Source organism: Tympanuchus pallidicinctus, unplaced genomic scaffold (assembly GCF_026119805.1).
Source record: "Tympanuchus pallidicinctus isolate F22 unplaced genomic scaffold, pur_lepc_1.0 scaffold2, whole genome shotgun sequence".
Lineage (NCBI taxonomy): Eukaryota > Metazoa > Chordata > Aves > Galliformes > Phasianidae > Tympanuchus > Tympanuchus pallidicinctus.
The window spans coordinates 34089402-34111838 of record NW_026294721.1 but is presented as its reverse complement, the minus strand read 5'-3'; the positions used below and the strand labels follow the sequence as shown (position 1 = coordinate 34111838).

At 37.7% G+C, this 22437-nt stretch overlaps 1 protein-coding gene across 3 annotated transcripts in view; it reads left to right on the top strand.

The window, feature by feature from the left end:
• Window positions 1-22437, top strand: part of LOC128080199 (bifunctional heparan sulfate N-deacetylase/N-sulfotransferase 4) — a 159586-nt gene that overhangs the window by 101563 nt on the left and 35586 nt on the right. For all 3 annotated transcript variants that reach the window (XM_052682164.1, XM_052682163.1, XM_052682162.1), the window contains 3 exons: window positions 2985-3139; window positions 10981-11166; window positions 13114-13242. In XM_052682164.1, coding sequence (XP_052538124.1) covers window positions 2985-3139; window positions 10981-11166; window positions 13114-13242 — 470 coding nt within the window. The remainder of the gene's footprint in view (window positions 1-2984; window positions 3140-10980; window positions 11167-13113; window positions 13243-22437) is intronic.

Below are 22437 nucleotides of genomic sequence, written 5' to 3'. Positions count from 1 at the left end.
CTGTCTATACTCAGTGAAGTATTCAAGTTTTTAAGTGAGCACTTCATTTACAGGTCAGTGGTGGCATTTGTCATATCAGTTTAGAGGAAAGATTCTACAGTATTCTCCATGCAATATACACTTTATTGACTCATAATAAATAAAACATGGAAAAGTATTCTTTAATTACTGTAAATGTGGCTTGTTTACCCCCAGAAGCTTTTAGTATCAGATATTCAACATGCTTTATTAGTGCACCAAGATTGTTGTACCTTACTGACTTCTTTAATTTGTGATTTTGCTTGCCTTTCCAGAACTAGGATCAGTTTAAATCTACAGGAGGGAGATGATCTTGGGAATGTGTTGGCATATTAAACAGTTAAGCATTTTCATTGAAAGATGCTGCTGACTTCTGTATGACAAATACTGATCCTATCTGGCTTGCCTGCATACCAGTACAACAACTGACATATCTTAACGCCATCATTATTCCCTCCTGTAGCACAGGTATATACCACACTGTAGATGTGAAACTGATAGGAAAAAAAGAAAAAAAAAAGAGTAAAGACTACTGGTTATGCAGTTCTAGCAAATATCTTCTGCTTGCTTACACTATGGCAACAGAAATGAAAATACTCTCAGAATTTGTGTTTGAAATTTTTAAGATTATTGATCGCAACTTCAAACATTGCTTCAATCTTGAGCTGGAGACCTCTAAGTTGCTGTAGGTTTAAAATGAAGGTTTATTTATTACATGCAATCAAACACTGAATTATTATCCACCTGTGCAAAGTGCATTCTGTCTTTCAAAGTAGATATATGTTCATCTTCTTGATTGTAGGCCTACTGCAGTTTTCAGATTTCAGACTAAAATGAAGATAGAAACTCACACAGAGAACACTGATTACACAAGAATGGAAAACTTCCCAATTTCTTGTTTTGCTTTCAATACTTTAAACAAGATGTTGGGCAAAAAATATTCAAAATATATAAGCACTTTGCAAATACTGCATTAAACTTTTCACTTTTTAAAAATACCTCTATTTGATATTTCATAAAAATCAAAAATTCTTTTCATAACCTATAAAAAAAATAGTTCTCCAAAAAGTGAAAACTTCACCAAGTGTTAAACTTCAAGCCTTTCTGTTCTAACTCTGACACTTTGTCTGTATAAGCTAGGAAGTTTTATGCTTTATCTTGTTTGATCTTTGCTATGGTAAAATAAATATGTGCAAATTTTGATGAATTGTATCTAAATTTATAAACAAATCACTATAAAATGTGATATAAAATAGTCTATCTAAAGAACCATACTTTAATAAGGCAATAAACTATCATTTGGACTAAATTATTTGTACGTCAAATAATCACAGTTCTTTATTATATTTACCCTTTTCTCTTTTTCCTGCTTTCACACAGAAATGTCTATGTTAATTATCTCCCTTCTGATTGCATTTCCCTGGGAGGGTGCAAATGAACAATATATTCCAAGAAACAAGAGAGTAGTCACTAAAAAATGCACCATCGAGAAGTTTTGGATAATGGAGCAGACAGGACAGCCATCAGTCCCTTTGTCTGAGGAAGAAGTCACCTAAAAACGAAGGTTGTTTTCCTCTTTTCCAGAAGTGCTCCCATCAGCGGGAGCAACTTCATGCTTTCTTAGAACTTGCAGAGTGCTACAAAGGAAAATAAATTGATTCAGTGATGCTAGGCAAAAGTTTCAAATAAACGCTCCCTTTGTGTAGTAGCATTCTTCAAAACAGACCTGTAAAAGTGAAAAGTAAAGAGATGCAGTGCGTGCACTGAGCAGCTATCTCTGTGTGTCCCTGCTTCATACCACAAAGGTAAACAGAGACATCCATGGAACATTTCGTTTCAATGATTTTTGCAGAAATTGAAAGGCCCATAGAGAGAAAGCAATCCATGTTTGCATCAGTAGACTGATTTGGACAATTATTTCTTTGACCAAAGCTAAATAAAGGCATTTAAATTAAGATGATAAAGGAACAAGACAGGAAAGTGCAATAAACTGAATGTTATTCAGTAATTTGAGGGTAAAGTTAGTGGAAACATAACTTTTCCTTCCTAGATTAAAAAAGCACTGGAGACATATGTCTGCATACTGTGGAAGTAGCACTGTATCATTTCTTAGATAGGGGGGTTTGATTTGTTATAAGCATACATGCTTCTGCCTGACACAGATATTCTTCACTAACATAGGAATTTTTATTCTTTTTACTTAGAGATTGAACATGGCAAGAACAGAATATTGAACCACAGTAAACAACACATAAAACTCTTGTCATTAGTTTTGTGTTTATCACATCTTTGAAACTTTTCTTCATTTTTTACCAGAAAGTATCAGATTTCACTTTGCTGAGGTTCAAGAGGTAGCAGTAAAGAGTAAGTTTTAGCAAGATACTGGTACACAGCACTCTGCAGTGCCACCACATCAGCCTCAGCTGTGCAGTGTCAACCAGGACCAAAGCAGGTGGATACAAGTCATAGAATCATTAAGGTTGGAAAAGATCTCTGTGACCATCCATTCCAACTGTCCACCTACCATCAATATTGCCCAGTAAACCATGTTCCTTAGTACCACATCTCCACATTTCTTGAACACTTTGAGGAATAGTGACTCAACCACCACCATGGGCAGTCCATCCAATCATCATCTTCACAGGGAGCCTGAACTTCTAGAAACCTCTAGTGTATTACATAGAACAGCAATTCACTCTTAAAACTTACACTGTGTTAGAACTACGGTAAATTAACATGGTGTCAGGAATAGAAAGAGAGAGCTATCAGCCATCATATCTCATCTGATTCCTTCTGTGATATTTTAGAGACTGTCCGTAGCACAGTGAGAAATCAGAGCCAGACACGAGGTTTTATAGCAGCCTTTATCTTGAAAGCAAACAAGAAAACTCCCACCAAAGTAATTATAGACATTTTCTGCTTTACTTTTCTATTCTTTTTTTTTCTTCTTCTTCGATCTTTTGCAGGCACTGAGGAGGAAGATGAAGGTGATGACCTGCTGTTGAGGTCTGTGGATGAATTTTGGTGGTTTCCCCATATGTGGAGTCACATGCAGCCTCATCTCTTCCACAATGAGTCGTCACTGGTGGAGCAGATGATCCTCAACAAAGAATTTGCACTGGTAAGTAAGAGTTACCAGATGGATCACCTTTGCATATAAATACAGCAAGGAAAGCGTGGCTATATTAGTTGTATTATACATATGTTTAAATAGGTATAAAAATAAGGTTTCAAGATTGGTAACTCAGCCCTAAAAAAAAACACACTGACTCAAACTTGGGCTGAATTTTCCCTTTTTCTCCGGCACAGGCTTACTGGATAGGAAGCAGCCCATCGACCTTGTCTTGCAAGACCACAGGGATCAGAAGCAGGGAATTCTTGGCAGACGTCATTTGGCCTTTTGAGCTTTAGGAAGGGAATAATACACAGGTTATCAGCTCCTTGATGTCTGGTGCAAACAGCTTCAGAAGTGAGGGTGAAAGCTTCGATCAACTTTGTGAAATGTTGTGCATGGTTTGTGAGAAACCTTGAAGCTAATGAGGTAAATAAGTGAAGCTGTGGGACTTCAGAGTGCTTTTTTAGATGACCTGAAAATATGCTTTTTCACATAGCTAAGCTTTTAGTAATGTTTACAGATAACATTTCCTTTTTGCTTTTTTCTGTTGTTAACTTACAAGAGCCATCCTACTAGCACTGCCCAGAGCTCAGAGCACTTACACGCAGAGGTCACGTGGAAACCACTTAGAGTCCATTCAGGGTAATTCTACTAAGCAGCATCACAAAAAACAGCTGAAGTCTGAAAATGCTCTCTTTAGAAAAGACACTTGTGTGGACTTTGACAAGGCACAGAAATGCCAAGTAACCTGTGCCACTCAGAAGAGCAGAGTACGCAGCGAAGCTTTCTCTGCTGCTTAGGGAGCACAAAGTTCAGCCCCTCACAGCTCAGAAAGGGCAGCCAGCAGTAAACCCTGCTCCCCATCCCTCACATGAGCCAAGAGGCATCAAGAAGCCAAGCCAAGGCAGATGTCTTAACAAACAGTTGGAAGCAATTTATTTCCTTGTTTACGAAAATATTTTCCTAACAACCTCTAAAGCAAATTCATTAAAAATGGCTTAACCGCTCACTCTTCTCTCTAGATAACCTCCTTCATCTGCTTCTTTGTAGGAAATCAGTGCAGAGGCGTTTTGGATGACTTTTCTCTTCTACAACACAGTGTTACAGTGTTACTCCCGGCATGGCCTGTTCATGTCTTTTGTTTGACCTGGCCTAACTGCCTAAGGAACCTATATATAGTTGAGATTTTAAATGCAAGAACAATTTAAGTAATTCCTATCTCAAGTATGAATTCATCTTCAAAACCTGTAGGAAAATTTTCCTAGTATTTTCAGGTAATATGATGTCTTTTAGATCAAATCACCTTCAGAAATAAAATCTATAACGCAGCTTGAAAACAGAGCTTGTAATAGAATGTTTGCAACTTCAGCTACAGAAAGACCATCAGCTACAGAAAGCCCATCTTCCTATCATCATTGAAGGGTAGAGACTCCTTTGGGTGCCTATAAATAAGAGGCTGATGTCAGGGAAAGGCTGCAGTTATTACAGCTTTATTTCCTGCTAGCATTTGGACAGGGGTTGTACCAACCTCTCAACCTTGAATCGATACGAGCTCTGCAATTTACTTATGAGAACATTTCTTTTCAAAAGGCTTCCTTTGAAGTCCACTCTGGGGTAGAAATTTGTCTTCCTGATATGACAGCTTTCCTGATATTTAACAGAGCTTCCAGCTATGACTCCAGAATAGCCTTGTGCTCTTCTTTCTCATTCTCAGACTCATGTCTTATTTGGGAAAGGAATTCCCTTTTCTACAATCGCACTTCTTTAAGTCTTCCAAAATGAAAGCGAGTCCTTTTTATTATTCTCTTACTTCACAGCGTGTTTCCAAATTTATATTATAGGTCCAGAACAGTAAACAATAAATCTGCTTAGTGCTATAAATCTTATTTGTGCTCTATTATCTTTATTTAGAACCATACTCAGGGGAATGCAGCTTGACGTTTATGCCATTTTCTCACACATTTCCTATTTATTGACCGTATCTGCCCACCTCCTGTTTTAACTGTAAGTAAACACTTTGCCAGTTTGTGCAAGGGAAGCTGCAGTAATTATTCAGAAGTACGATCACATTCATTCTTCACCTGATGTATTTCTTTGTTCATTTTTTAAAGACGGTGAGAACAAAATGAATTCTTCAAGATGGGAGAGCAAATAATTATATCAGAAAAGAGCACTCAAGGCTGCTTTAACATCCCAAAAAACACCACCACAACAAAAAAATCTCTTCATTAAGACCTGTCAGTTCCTCAGGGCATTTTCATTTTGGAAGAAACATCACATGGACTGGAAACCTGGAACTTAAAGGCTAGATCTAAATCCCTTCACAGTCAGCAGTTTCTTCACGCAAGGAAGCGTGAGGCTCAGGAGTGGTAATGTTCACTGGGAGAAAACGTTTCATAAAAGGAATGTTCTCTGAGTGCTGTGGATTAAAGTCAAGCTTAACAAACATAAACCAGTTTATCTGAAACACAGTATTTCATGGATATTATCACATGGAGCTATAAATGTACACAAGCACAATTTTTATTGGCTCTTGCATTTACACAGTGTATAATCTTTGGTTTGCAGAAGCTTGAGCATAAATACAGTCTGCTGGATACAGGCAAGAAATGCAGGTGTTACAGCGGCAGCTGGATAAAACACCTTGCTCTGTTCTACACTGGTATGTCTGCACCTCAGAGTGAGGCTCTATAAATAGAGAGGTTACAATTGCAGCCTGCTTCAAACAGGTACATCACAAAATACTTGTAGAAATCAGATAGCTAAATAAATTTGTATAAATACAACTAATTGCTAATTAGGTGTGCAATTACCTTGATTTCACTGTAGATAAGTAAACCTCTGTGAATAAGTAAACCTCTGGGGCTTTATAAAATCAACAGTCTTTAAAGAATTCCCTTTGCCTGTAAACTGCTTATGAATTAAATGAGAGCACCTTTAATATGAGCTCATCTTTCCTCATTTCTGCAGTTCCACATCTAGACAGCGAGAGGAAGTTGTTTTCTGACATCCTTCACACACACTGTTGCCCCGTAACCCTGGGTCTATCATGAAGTGAAGGAAGTCCTGCTTAACAAAATCCCTGCCCACACGTGCCTGAGCTGCCAGTGCTCATTGTGCCCATCCCTGCCACACCTCTTCCCAAGCACTCATGGCATCCTAACCTCCTCGCTCTAAGAGCAGGGCATAACAGCTATAGGAAACAAACACCTGCTAGGATTCCATGCAGCCTCCCATGTTTCTGCTGTTTCAAAGGACATTTCCCTTGCATGGGGATGAGAGGAAGCCCAAGCCCTGCACACTCCCACTGTTGATGCACTCAGTATGCTCATGTTTCATTCTTCTCTCACTTTTACAGACAAAGAGCAAAGTCCATTTTTTTAGATTTTGGTCTTTATCTCTGTCTGTTATCATTTGGGGAAGATTTATACCAGAAAGCTTAAACAAGTAGACACCAGTACAAGTGATTTTAACTTCAGTAAAGCAGGTTGCAGACTAACCATAACTTCGCTATTCTAACATCTTATTATTTATGTATATATGGATAGTATATTTCAAAGCTCAGCTAAAGGAAAATGATATTTATTAGGTTATTAATTTGTTTTGTCAATCATATTTTGTGGGTTGTTTTATTTTCTTCTCCTACCAGAGGATCCCCAAATCCTTTACAGACATTAATGGATTAAGCTTTGCAAACTGATAAGATCTCAGATATTATTATTCTTATGTCTTTATAGGCCAGACAACTGATACAGAGGTAAACAAATCATGTAAGCAGATGTCTCTGCTAGCCCATATTCCAAAAATAAAACAAACCAAGTTCTGCTGATTTTCACTGCCAACCTTTAATCATAAAATATTCTTCCTCTCCCTCTTATATATCCTTATCTTACAAAACTAGGATATATTTAATCCAAAGCCTGTAGCTTTTTTTTTTTTTTTTTGCCTTGATTTATTTGCTCTCTAATTATTTTCTGCTCTCATTTGTGAACACATACACCCATGCATGGTAGAAAGAGGGCAAAAATTATCATAGGCTATAAAAACATCACTGTGATCTGATATGAAGCGAGATGCACTTGTACAAAACAAATCAATTCAGATCCTCTCTTATATTGCTCCTTGGATTCAATTTCCTGATTATAAGCTAGATTCACATTAGCACTTCTCCTGTCTCTTAACAATAATTTCTTATTTGCTGAATCATTTTTTCTAGCTAGAAAATTTTTAAACATTATTTTAAAAGTTCAGAATTGAACTAAAAGGATGAAGCATATATTCAGTAAAATTATCCAGAAATATAAACAAGATTTTGTGTCCAGGAAGTCTAGAATCATATTTTTATGATTGCTGACAAGTAAGTGGTGAATTCATTTATCAAATTAAAATAAAAAATAATAAAAAAAAAAAAACCACACACAAAAACTTTAATAAGTATTTTAAACTTGCAAAGTAACATATAATCTCATAGGGAATCTCATCTACCTGCAGCAATATTAAAAATATATCCCAGTACTAAAAGTATGTAAAGCATATGTAAATCTCAACTTTGGAAGGTAACATCTCATAAAGTACCCTATTTTCTCTATCACCTACTGTTGGACAAAGTCAAAACATTTTTGAAAATGTGCCTGAGGTTATATTAACTTCTTCATCTAAGAATTAGTTATAGAAAGTTATATAAAGGTACTCTTGCAGTTCAATTGATTGTATGAGGAAATCCACAGTAGACATAACATTTGTTGAATTAAAGATCTGGGTTTTCTTATTCCCTCCCCAGTAATGGCCAGTATTATATATTTCTGTAAAATAAATCAATAGTCATTTTTAAAAACCAGATTTACTATTGTCATATAGCATAATTTTAATCCTTATTGTGCTTGAACAAGTAAATGCAGTATTTGTTGCAATCGGGAACTGAGTCTCTCTCAAACAACGTTCTGCTCTTATATGTAGCCAATTTTCCTGTCACTGTTTGTTTTGTTGTTGTTGTTGTTGTTTTGTTTTTAAACTAAAATCTCCAGGATCTGCTCACAGAAGAAAATAGAACTCAAATTTATGTTCTGAGAATACACCTAGCCCTGGAATGATGCACTAAGTCTCCATTACCTGTCTTCTGTTTAGCAAACGTAGAATGAATGAATATACATAGTACATGCTGACATGAATATAGCTCATTTCTGTACAAATAGCAAGGTCAAAAGTCTTCACTTGCTTGAAAGAAACTGATAATTATGAGAGGAAAGGAGCCACAGCAGATTACTTCAGCTTTTCAAACCACTCATAGAAGCACCTGTCCTGCACATGGCTCTCGTAAGGCTGTGCAGATGAGCCAGGCTGCACTGGCAGGACTGAGCACTTCCAGTTCCTATTTTGGATTCCTGTCCCAGCTCAAGCATGCTCAAGAATGTAATACTGTTCTTCGTAGTGCCAAAAAGGTCAAGAAATTTTCCAAACTATGCACATCTACAAAGTCTTGAATGTAGAAATCAGGAAACTGTTCCTTAGAGCAAAGAGTGTACTCACTAATGGCACCTCCCATCTTGCCTGACAACTTGGAGCAAGTCCTTCTTGGATTCAGTATTTGCTTCTCCTTTAGCACATTAATTCTCAAACTAAACTAAATTTAATAACAAAAATACGAAAAACAAAATAAAAGAAATCACTAAAATAGGACATCTAATGTTTAATTTACCCAAGTAAATTGAACATGGAACTAGCCACATATGATTACGTCTTGCTTATATCTTTTTAAAATCATATTGGGCGTCTGAGAGACGTGTACTTAAATGATGAACTGTATAGTATGCAGGTCTATTCAGAGGTTAATTATCTTCTTATATTGAGAACTTGCAAAGTGGTGCCTTATTTTATTTGTGAATGGTAGATTACCATTTTGAGGTTCTGTTACTATAGCAATACCAGCTGCAAATAGTAAGTAGATAAACAGGTTTTGCCTGTATTCATCCAGATACCTCCTTTCAGACACATTCACAGTAGCAGTCATTAGGTAGATCAAGACACTTTTGCTTTACATTTGTGTCTGTGAACTTCCTAGCAGGTTTTGGTGAAGTTTTGTTATTGCACGTTGTAATTCAGTACATCTGACTGTGAGCATCATAGACTGTTCAGACATTCTGTTAATAAATAGTGAGATTTTTCAAAAACCCTTAGACATAACCTATTCCTTTATTCATGTTCAAAGAAAAGAGAAAAGAGAAGAGTGACACTTCTAACTGTACTTCTATTCATCATTAAACTGACTCATGGTTTTCAGGTATATAACATTAATAACTGAAAGTCACACTTTTCCGTCAGTAAATTGCAAAAGAGTGTGTTTGGTGTTCTTTTTATACATTCTCCCCACCTCCCCCAAGATCAGCAGGTAACTAAAATGTTTGTTAGTAAGAAACAGATAATTTTAAGTGGATGCATTAAATGGTGTTTCTCAAGTTCCCAGTTGGTTTATTTTTTTTTTCATTGAACCAAAAGCCTTTCGTTGCAAAGTACTTAAAGATGCCCTACAGAACCTGCCACTCCCAGAAGTAATCAACGGTTATTAGATAATATGGGCAAGATGAAGGGCAAGCACACCAGCTCAGATTTTAACCATTTTCATCTGTATCAATTATATATGAACAGAAAATAGCTGATGTGGCAGCTCTCTCAGCAGGAGAAGCAAGTGCTTTTATTGACACCTAGGGAAGAAGAGGAGAGAAGGTGAGAAACTGGGGCCATGGGCACTGTCCCACATCACATGGCACTGGGAGCAAAAGAGATGCAGTAAACACTCAGAGCATAGAAAAAGATCCCCTGGAGATCTCCCATGGGAGTTGAAAAGGACTTAGAAATTGAAGGGATTGAAAATGAGTGTGAGGATAAGGAAGTAGAGGCAGAATATAGCCTTTCTTCCTGGCAGTAGTTGGTGACAAAATGCTGGGTACATTTCTTTACATCACTCAGCCCAACAAAGCTAATCACTCAGTCAAATCACATGCATTCTTAAAAACACCCCAGTCTACAGAAAAGGTTAAGGGGCCCCATCAGATAATCCCATCAGATGAGTTTTTCGGATAGACCACATGAGGTCATGGATGCAATTAGTAGCAGAACAAAGGCAAGAAATCTTCAGGAGTAAAGGAACATGCTCCACACGTTAGTGCACTTAACACTCTAGCTCCTTAATTCCATCTACCTGCATATAAACACCTCATTGTTCCTTCAGGAAGTATTTTCAATATAGCCTACAGATTATATTCATGAAAATGCACGTAATTCCTTAGAAAAACAGAATAAATATTTATGAAACAGAAAATATGTCTTTCAGTCCAGATTTTTTGCTACTACCCTAATACTTTGGGAAACATAAGTATATTCAGAAGCTATAGGGAACATATGCTTATTTTTTTGTTTGTTTTGTATCAGCAATACATCTTGCTATTTATTATTCAAGTAATAGGAAAGAACAAGCCACAAATGTCACAGCAACAAGTTTTTCTGCTTACTGCTCTAATGCTATTTGATAATTTACAAGATTCTTTAAACAGAACCAAACAGAACATAATTATAAGGCATGCAACATCTAATGAACAGGCAGATAAACCTGTTCTCTACAAAACAGTAACACAGAGGATTCCAAGAGGATTATTTATCACTCTACAGACATCAAACTAATTCCAGCTCCCTCCACCTCTCCCCTGTTTTTAGCATGTGCTACATACAAATAGATACAAGGCTGTGCAAGGACAACAGCTTTTCCAAAGCTGTTATCCACAGGAGAAAATCTTTGAAGAATTACGTGTTCTTTTTCTGCTCCTAAATATATCCTTCTCTCTGCTGTGTCGCAGGAGCATGGCATACCAACTGACATGGGGTACGCAGTGGCTCCACACCACTCTGGAGTCTACCCAGTCCACATCCAGCTGTATGAGGCCTGGAAGAAGGTCTGGCATATCCAAGTGACCAGCACAGAAGAATACCCACACCTGAAGCCTGCACGGTACAGACGGGGCTTCATCCACAATGGCATCATGGTACACTGCATTTCCATGCTTCATAGCAATATTACTTTAAGTCTGCTATTTTTACCAAATGTTTCAAGTTTTACAGCAATCATTAAAATTCTCTGTGATCGAGGATTTGTAAAGATGCCAAAAGAGTGCATTTGTTATGCAATTTTAAAAAGTCACACAAACTCAGGCAACTGTTAATGTAATCTTCAGAAACTAAGTGCATTTGTAACCCAATCTACTACCAACCATCAATCAAAATATAAATGCATATTTTGAAATTCATTAAACTGCATAAGATCTATGTTTCAAGGTCTGCTTCATGTCAGTGTATGAAAGGATTAGAAACTCAACACTAGAGAAAACGAACATGTAGAAGTAATCTTCTCTGGCACTTCTCTAAGGCCAAAGTTTCTTTCTGAGCTGTGCTCCTGAATCTTCTGAACTGGACACATGCTTGATTCTTCTACACCCCACATTTGGGTGAGAAGGGAGAGGGCTCTTCACCTGCGTATTTCACCTGTTTGAAAGGCAGGAAATTGTGTAAAATTATTTGACCCATCTTCCCAGCAAGCAGCTTGGAGGAAAAAAAGTTTGAATGGACAAGACTGTGAGACTGAAACAGGCAACTGCAAAACTTATATCTGTATAACCTAAGTTAGAAATACATTTTTCAAAGCTGGGTCCTTAACCATAGAAAAGCCCTAACAGATGCAAATATTGCCTACACATGTAAAATCTTATTTAGGAGATCAACTTTCTGACAAAGGAAACATGGCATCATAGAATCATTAAGGTTGGAAAAGACCTCTAAGATTATCCAGCCCAATTGTCCGCCTACCACCAATACTGCCCACTAAACCATGTCCTTAAGTACCACTTCTCCACATTTCTTTAACACCTTCAGGGATGGTGACTCCGCTGCTTCTCTATGCAGCCTGTTCCCATCCACCCTTATGGAGTAGTTTTTCCTAACATCCAAACTGAAACTCCCCGGCACAGCTTGATGCCATTCCTTCAATATGTCTCAATCAAAACCAACAAGTTACTGCACAAAGTCCAATTATGATTGGCATAGACTTGAATTCAGCAACGCGTTTACACATTAAAATGCTTCACTGATCTCAAGGTTTATTTGTCTTTTAACTGAGTAGAAGAATGAAAGCACTGACTGCAGGGAAACAAAAGGCCTTCCCCAGGTGAATCATGTCTCTGCATATGTTAGGCAGTATCTATAAACTCTGACATTTGTTGTCTTTACTCGGTGCACCAGAGCCTTTTGATTTTAACTAGGTAGCAATGTAACTAAAACATCTGACTTTCCAAGATCAGTTTACTTCCCACATCTGGTAGCTTGCAAGTTTCTGACATGCAGCCTCCTGATTAATGATGGAATGGAGGCCTGACCTCAGATCACTCTCACGTGCATGTTCCACCAGTCCTGGAAAGGTTTGACAGAGAGGAGAAGGGTTCACTGTGATTTTCGGACACTGTGTAATATACGATACGTTATGTTAAACTGAGGAAAATCTGAAACTCATTTGAGGTCCACAGCCTTGAATAACAATTCATTTCAGTGTCCCTATAACATTAATTACCTGCAATAGTGAAGACGGCCAGGAAGCATTATTTATCCTTTAATAAACTAACCTTGCCAAAGGAAGAAATATTTAGCTTTTTGGGTTTTTTTTCTCTTCCAAACACCAGGAAACAAGCCCTTAATTATTACTGGATAAGCTGGCTAACGCAGTCTGCATGTGTGATGCAGCTTTGCATCTGGAAATCATATCTGCAGGAATTTGCTTACAGTGAGAGTGCAGAAGGTACACTACAGTCTATAAACACACTGGGTTACAGAGCCTGAAAGGTCTGCAGCTTTGTTGAAGCTGCTGGAAGTATTACAGTGAATGTGTTAGAGTGAGTTTGCAGAAATAAGTTAATACTACAATGGTGCTGTCATTTTGTTCTCAGGTGCTCCCTCGACAGACCTGTGGCCTTTTCACTCATACTATTTTTTACAAGGAATATCCAGGGGGTCCTCAGGAGCTGGACAAAAGTATCCGAGGAGGTGAACTTTTCCTCACCATTCTCCTGAATCCTGTAGGTACCCTTCTTTTGCTACTTTTGCTACTTTTGGACACAATGAGTAATGGCAAGGGGGGCGGTAATGGGAAGAAGGGAAAGGTATTACTTTCCTTTGATCTACATTGGGAAATTTAAAAGAAGATTACTTGATCAGAGGGAATATACATTTTAAGATGAACGAAGCAAAAAGCAACAGAAATTAGCAAAAAAAAAAAAAATCTGATTGTATGCAGCAAATGCATTCCTGTCATTTTCAAGCTTTTTCTCACCCTGAAGCTGAGTCCTTGTAAGAGAATAACCAATATTGAAAGAAAACAGCGAGGGTAGAGAGAGCTGAGTGACCTTATTCTGCTTTCCTTTCTGTTTCCCTAATCATGGTTCTGCACACTCCTAAGAGAACTTGTTGGAAACTCCTGGGCTCAGGGCTGATATCATTCCCTCACCACCACTTCTTAAAAATAGGTCCTGCGTAGCTGAAAAAATACCCTCAGGCACTATATAGCCTTCTAATGCCTACACATCACCTAGCAGTTATAGAAAAAAGATGAAATTGGCTGAACATTACTAATGAGGCAAGCACATACAGGTAAGAAAGTAATAATTTCACAAAATCCTTGCAGAATAGCACCAGGACCAGTATTATCCAAGAATATGTTGTGTTCAGTTCTGCACCTTTTCTTTGTCAAAGTTTACACAAACCATAACCCAATGCATATGTATGTAAATGTATATGTGCACAAACAATCTACATACATATGGTTTGATCACGAGCATCATATTCTTCAGGATGATTTGCACAGCTATTGACCAATTTTGTCTCTCAATAAAACAGTCCGAACTGTTTCATGCTAAAATGCATGTGCTCCCACAGTTGAGACAATACATTGTATGTAGGTACACAGATTCGATCGTGCTTATCAAGGAGGAAAGCTATATGACTGCAAGTGCTGCTTTTTGAAGTAAACAACAGCCTGGTGCCATTTGAGACAGTAGCTTAGAGGTTAGAGGAAGAAGGACAAAAAAACATGCAAATTATTTTTTGCTGTTGTCCTCCTTTCCACCTGTTCCACTCAAACAAGGTATTCTACTCACAAGACAAATGACTTGTGTCTTGGTAGGTGGCCTAATTTTCAGTGGTTTTCAATTGTGGTTCGCATTGACTTTTTTGTAGAGGTACAGAAACTTCAGTTGAAGCTAGTTCTCAAATCCAGGTCACTTTTATGTAGAGACCTAAGTATAGAATTTGGTATTCTATAATTAGATGATTGTGTGCGAAAATTTTGGCTGGGGAACTAAGTTGGTGCCTGAGTCAAAGCAATTCAGTGATCATAAAGAAAATGAACATGTCTATTAGGAGCTTTTCTATATCATATGTGACAGCTACTTTAGAATACTAATTTGAAAATAAAAAGGCTGTTTTTTATCCTGCTTACCTCTCTGACATGCTTTTCTCCCCATAGCTTATTTAGTTTAACCTGGCTTGGGATGCTGCTGAAATTTATTGTGAGTTTTCACATACTTGGATACTGTGCTATCTTTGACTTAACTGAAGTGTTCCCCAGATTTAAACAGGTGAGCACTCAGCAGCAGTGTATGCCCTCCTCCCAAGAAGAGGGATGCTCAGAACATCCTCATTTCTTCCATCAATTGCCTATTCTACATCCAAGTTTTTGAGTATGCTCAGGCCACCCTGATTTCTTCAACATTTTCATCTTTTCCTTAAATTACAAAATACTTCTTGCACCCTCCAATTTTTCAATAGACTTCAAGAAGTATCACTTCTTGAACATTACATCTTGAACAGGATGAAACCCAGATAGGCTTATCCCAACACTTATGATAGTCTCCTCACTGTGTTCTTCTGGAATTTCTGAGCTGCTTCTGAGCAGGACCAACCTCACACGTGCTAAAGCACCCCCTTCCTTCTAGCAGGAGGCTTCCCCCAGCTGGTCTTTTTCCCGGAACAACCAAACCTCTCCCTAAAGGAGTTCACAGCCAAGCAGGCATACTAAATGTCCCACTTGTTACACTGCACACAACAGAAAACTCAAGAAAAACAGCTCTACCCTTTGCTTATTAATGGTAGGAGGTTTCAGAGGTGATGTAGCAGCAAAGATGAGACTTTTCCTAGGGAGGTGGAATGTAATGGTGTGTGAAGCATTCCAGATTTAACTGTGCAACAGTGATGTTCACAAAGAGTTAAACAGACTTCTTTCAAAAAATAAAAAATAAAAAGGGGGAGGAGTAAGGTGTTATTTGATATTTTTTTTCTCAGTACTTGAGCTTGTTTTGACCAAACTATGTTCCAATAACTTGAGATCGCAATATATATTATTGGGTGGCATTTCAAAAGAACAGCTTTATATCTATACTGTTAATGTTTGATTTTTCCCCCCTCTACTTTTATGATTTTCTATCTCTACCTCATCAAAACCGATATTTTATTGAGCTGAGCCACACAAGTGAAATACTGACATGCACTTCCCTAACTCTGAGTTAAGTATGAATCTACTCCAATATAGTGCTTATTCAGACAGGAAGAAATATAATTTAATCATGTGTGAGCTGAAGATACACCACAAAACTCCACCATCATTCAAGTCAGGTTGGTACACTACCCTATGAAATATGTGGTGATGAGAATAAAAAAAAAATCCAGCCTTATCTCAGAAGGCCACTGATGTGAGTAGGAAGAAAGAATAAAATGAAATTAGCAAAATGCATCTGTTTTTTTTAAATACCAAGTTTGGACAGTGCACAAATAAACAAATGGGGAGGTCTGATTTTATTCCAAGTAAGAAAAGGTGTAGAGTTTTGGTGGTTAATTATAAATACAATAGAGATTAGTATCCTAAAATCCATTGTATCTTCTGAACAGGATCAAAAGAATGTCTATTCCAAACTCCACTGAAAAAAAAAATATGCTGCAAATGTGATTTATTCTCCAAACTTCCATAAGAATAGCAATGAGAGATTTCCCAGCATACAGCCTAGAAGACTTTCACACACCTATGCTCATTAACAAGTATGCTTTTTTAAAACATTTCGATATTAACCTATGCATCTGGGGGCTTTACCAAGTGCAGTGTGGTATAAACCAGTGTGTGCTGTCTGACTGGATTATGGAAATGAACAACTGTCTGGAATGCAAAGACTACTCTAAGAAATCATATTTTTTTCCATCTTATTTAACGAAATGCCTAATGTAGTTCACGGATAGAAATAATTTCCATAAAATAAAATCCTAACCATAACACAGCATCCCCTGCCATGTAAGCTGCTTTACCTATCACTATAGTTACCCCACTAAGTTTTGTAGCAAAAGTAACTGTCTGTACCATTGTTTATTTTTGAACTGTTGACATTGCTTTCATTTTTCTTTTAATCTGAAAGCAACAGCTCAGACTTTTACCGGTGAGGAGAATACATATACAGAAACTATTAATTGCATCAGTTTTGGCTAGCATAGTTTCCAATTTCACATTTGGGACCTGGTGACTGGTATCCCACAAGGTACGTAAGTGCCTATTTGCTCCTGGCTTCACTATCAGAGAGAACTATGCAGTTTCTTCCAAAGCAAATCAGGTCCGGTTTGGAGCATGGTTTGTCCCAGGACTGTCCCTGGAAGCCAATCTGGACAAGAGTGTTTTGGCTCTTGCAGACCTCCAACACCACCCACAGGAAACTTTGAATTCTCACATCTTCCTCATGTCTTTATGTCCTTGAATATGCAACTCGTTACCTGGGCTATCCATAAAACCAGGGCATTAAAGCAATGATACAGCTTTAAGTCACTCCTTCAAGTACCCTGAGCTTAAAAAGCAGACATGCAAGCAACTATTGCAATTGAGCCACGTGTGCAGAAGTGTCATCTGGCAGGAGCTATGCAGGCATGAACTTCCCCCTCAAGTGGGCCCAGAATAGTGGCACTCTCCCCATTTCATACGCACACCTATACACAGCACTGCTGGCGCCAGTTTCTGATGGGGTCTGGAAGCAACCAGGGCTGCTGGGGCTCTATTGATGTGAAACCTCTTTTTGTCTGCCTTGTTGGAAAGGACTATAGTTGAAATTGTTGCTTAGAAATAGACTAATAGCACCAGCAAAACAAGCAAAGAGGCGCTGTGCAGCACAGCCCCTTTCCCTTCACAGCATTAATTCATCACCCCACTAACTCAAGTTGCCCCTGGGAACCAAGCAGTGCCACATTTATTCATCTGATGGAGAGGGCAAGAGTACAGCTGAAATCACTTCATGTCCACTGTTACCCTGAGACAAGGCTTCCAGTAGTGAAAATCCATACTTTATTCTCCAGTAAACAGAATTATTACAGGTTTGCTTCACACAACTTAAAATTGTCTTTTTCAGTCTGTTCTGAATTTCAGGAATAATTGCAATCCCTTGATTAAAATCAGCATATCACCACCTTTTGCTGTGGAATACAGCTATTTCTTTGTCTAAAATCAATCTAGAAGTTAGCTATTTCTGTTCTCCCAGCTTCCAAGCTTACCAAGTCAAGATGAAAGAAACAAACCCAAACGTGTGAACAAGAGGTGGCATAAGCCATTCTGAGCAGACACATGCATGATGAGGGAACGAGGGATGTTTAGCATGAATAGCAGCCCAGGCTCAATGGAAGCAATCAGCGTTGGCCTCCAGCAGGAGTGCCCAGTTTTCAAGCCCCGAATCACTGTCCATACATCCTCTCTGCAGTGATACCCATATGGCCATCATACCATCCACTAGTAGTCTAAGGAAGCAGGTTTCCACCTTATTTCCCCCCCCTCCTGCCCTGAACAAGTGCAAGTACAAACACTACTTAAATAATCAAGTGCTGATTAAACACTTTTTCAATTAGTTTGATTACTGAAGCACATTTCAAATTTAATTAAATGTGAGGTAGCAAATTTACAAAATAGGAATAATGTAACAGATAGGAAACTTTTATAGAAGAGAGAGAGTGGAAGATAATTAAGTTCTTGTTTGAGGTAAAGAAAATACATTTACATTTTGGAAAGGGAAGGAACTGGGTATCTGCTCTCCTTTCCTGATATTCAAGCACCTCCAATGAAGGCTACTGGAAAATTCTCTGTTTTTCTCTCCTGAATCTTGAGAAGCATGTGGGAATACAGAAACCCTGATCATTACCCAAAATGAAGCAATTTCAGCAAATGTATTACAAATACATATTAAGCTCACATACCACTTTTGTAAAGCAATGCCTCAAAAAGTAGTTAAATTAGAAAATGCCCAAGTGACACTGCATTAGGGTAGTTTCTTGAGAAACTGTCAACAGGATCTTCTGATGGATTTTTTAAAATGGTTTCTACTGAATACTCTGTGGCTCAGATATATATTTTCACTCTCTAATTTATGAATCCTAGGGATGAGTCACGTCTGGCAGAGATGATTTAGTGGTATGCACAGGAGGGATAAATTCCACCAACAGACAGAAATCAAACCAACTTTCCTTTGAGTTTTAATGAGGGCTATAAGAATACCAGCCAGACCTTTCCAGGACCCAGCTAATGCAGAAGGCTGCTTGAGTCTAGAGTTTGGGGTACTTATTCTTTGCATAAACACTTCAAAGCAAAGCTCATTAAAGGTAGCAGGAAAAGTCTCAGTGAACAGACTGGGTTTGAAATAAATCTACATAGGGCAATTCTTTCAAAAGGTTTTCCATCTAGCTCCCCTCTGAACAGTTTCATTCATTCATTGAAGGCTCAAAACAGTAACAAGGAGCTTCAGATGTATTTAAAAATTAGAAACACACATACAATTTAGGATTGAAAATGGGACTTTACTGTGGCTATGAAGAGTTTTCTGTTACTGTTTCACACCAAAAAAAAAAAAAAAAAAGCAATGAAAAATTCAAATAGGATATTTTATCTCCTTTTCTGGACCAAAGCTAGCAGTTCAATCAGTGCTGTGTTATTATCATTAATGCTGTTTGTTTGACAAGGCTACTGTGATTTGACAGTGACATCAAAAATCAGTTAATCACAAAATTCTAATTAGGACACAGGCAGTGTCAGCATTTTCATGCCAGCACTGAGAAAACAGTAAAACCACCATAATCAAATAGAAATAAGGAAGGGAAGAAAAAAAAGAAGAAACATCAATCAAAAATACAAAAATGTTTTGTAAAAACTTCCTTTGTACCTAATTTCATTTTGATAGCAAAATTAAAACTTTCCTCCTAGGAATTACAATTCTTATCTCTGCACCGTGATAGCATACATGCTTGTATTATTTGCATCTAGAACACAAAACAGACATACATTGCTACTCAAGACACTTTCAAGCCAGTAACTAAAGAATTACCCACCAGAGTGCATTCCTGCATTGCCTGGCAGCTTCCTTCCCAGCAATGAAAGCTTATTTCTGGTCATTTCTGATCTCATGCAAACTTTCCATATGAGAACACCCAAGTCCTTTGGAGGGTGTGCATCCCACAGAGAACGCACAGCAGCATTAGCCGGCAACATGCAAACACAGCATCCCAAGTCAAAGAGCACCAGAACCATTAGGAAATGTTTGTTTCAGCCTACTTGTTCTGATTTTTCTTTAGAGCACTAGGCGAGAGAAATACCACAGCCTTAACATCTGAATGTGACACTACCCATGTACTTAACATGATAGAAAATTATCTGGTCTCAGCCTCATAGAAACCTGATCCTTTGCAAAAAAAACCAAAAACATTTCTGCCTGTGTAGAGCATTCCACAGCTTCAACACAAAAACAAAGTCAGCTTAAAGTTTTGATTGCATGGTGGGTAAGTTTGCTTTTTTTTTTTAATTTGTTGTTGTTAGGATTATTTTTTGAGTTCTTCCTTTTTTAAGCAAACACAAATTTCCTCTTCTCCTTTCCTAAGCCTTGCCAGTTCCTTAGAAATATTTTGCAGCTCTTTGAGGTACTTTCAAAGTATTATTTTCTCAGTGTTGACTTTATTGTTTCCTGTAATTATAAAAAATGCAAGGGAGATTTTATTTCAAAGAGTTCAACATTCCAGTCATTTTCAGACAGTTTTTTTGTTTTGTTTTGTTGTGTTGTGTTTTTGTTGTTTTTTTTTTTTTTAATATGTTATTCTAATTCTCATTATTTATCCAGCTTAATTTCTCCTTAGGAAAAGAAACTTTCTTTATAGGATACCTTTTTAGATCCCCCTCTGTCGTTGTTTGTCCCCGGCTCTGCTCCACATGGCTTTTTTGTTTTTTTAATTGCTTCCCTTCAGATGTCAACCAACTATTCATGCACTTCTGTACTCAAAGTGCTTGGTCCAAAGAGAAGACAAGTATACTGGTGTTAAATTCATCCTGCACTGAGGCAGTTCCTCCTCAAAGAGCTTTAAAGTTGGAGTAACATTTTTAAGGCATGCTCACAGTTGCTTCGATCATAAGCTAACATGAACAAGCACAGAGCATGAATGCAGTGAGGAAGCTGGAAGAACAGAGCAAACCTACTTTGCTTCAAAATGCAGTCCATGCAGATTTATAATTAAAAAAATAATCTTCATAGTATACTGTTCCCAAAATGAAATACTGTCAGCACCAGAAAAGCAGGTTTCTCACTACAGAGCTTACGGAACTCCACTGGAATTTAAATTTCTGGAAGTTTTTCCGGATCTGCGTGTCAGCCTCAGAACTAAGTAGTTCAGTCCATGTTCTCTGACCATTACCCTTCTTCAGTCTCCTGAGAAATGCTGAGGCATATTTAAAGCCCACTCTTACAAATTGTTCTGTATATCACACCTACAGCAACCTGTATATCACATCGGCAGTATCGGCAAGGTCTTCAGTATCTTTTTTCTAGTTCATCTCCTTTACTCCCCTGCTTCACAGACGATAAAGTACAGTCATAAATGTTGAACAGCCAAGATAAGCTAATAAATACAGCCCTAAATATTATCACCATTACAAACAAGAGCGAGAGTCATTTCTTCTAAAAATTCTCTTTAAACAGACAGCTTTTTATTAAGTCAGCAAGTAATGGCACAAGAGGCACCTCAGTCCAACACTAAAGCAAGAATAAGTATACCGGGCTTTGAAAAGCCTCAGCAAGACCAACTAGCTCAAATAGAAAGTCAGTTAATTGGATTTACATGCCAGTCTGGTGCATATTGCTCTCATTACTTGTTGACCTTAAAAAGATGATGGATAAACCTTAACACCATCATCTCTTTTATCTCAGCATCCTTCCTAATTTCTATTCACTTATAAACCTGCCTCAGGTCCAAAGCCACCAACCCCACCTCAGAGATACTATCAAGTTAAGTTGAACGGAAGAAATAGCTATAGACCATGCTGCAAGCAAGGACAATGATTTTCACAACAAGGCTACCTTCAAAAAGCAGAAAAGATTTCAGAAAATGAAACAAAATGGGAACCTACAATCTTAAAGCTTTCCCATCTTTGTCCAGTCAATGTTGACTGCAATGACTGAAGATTTTATGCAGCCTAAACTAGAATATCCCTTAGAGAGATTGTTAAATTGAAGGGCTGTATCAAGAAGATTATTCCATATATCTGGTGCCTTAATTCAGAAGATCCTCCTCTCTTCCTATTCTTTCTCAATATTTCTCCCTGGTATGGAGATGAAGTACACTGGGTTAACTTTTTTCTTATTATTGCAAGGTATTCAGTCCTCTGATGCTTCCTTTTTTATAGTTCCACTATAAATATAATTATAGATTTATATCTGCATCACCACAAAGTGCCCAGAGTCACAAGCATACTTTCCAAAAGTATGTTTTGTGTTCAAAATTAAAACAAAATACTGGCAACTGACAGACCAACCCAATTTTTAATGTTGAGAAAAGTAGAAAAAAAGGGAAAGTTAAACACCTAATAAATTGAACATTTATTTTAAGCTCTTCTTATCAATCAAACAACTCCAAGAAAGTTTAACCTGAGATGAAAAGTAATGTATGAATTCAGGAAAATTAGCTTTTTTTTGTAGGTTGTTGAGAGTGAAATCAGACCTGTGACTGAAAGGAAACTTTGAACTCAACTCATGAGAAGCTGCAGACTGACCCTAAATAAGCCACATCATTATTCTAACTGCAAACGAAACATGACTGCACACCACAGAAAGGCAAATTCTTCCTAAGTGTCATGGGATGCTTTTAATTTTGATGGCCACTTAAATGCATTTACAGAGAGTGTTTGGAAGTGTAAAGATGCTACTGCTCATTTCTAGTTTGTTAAATCT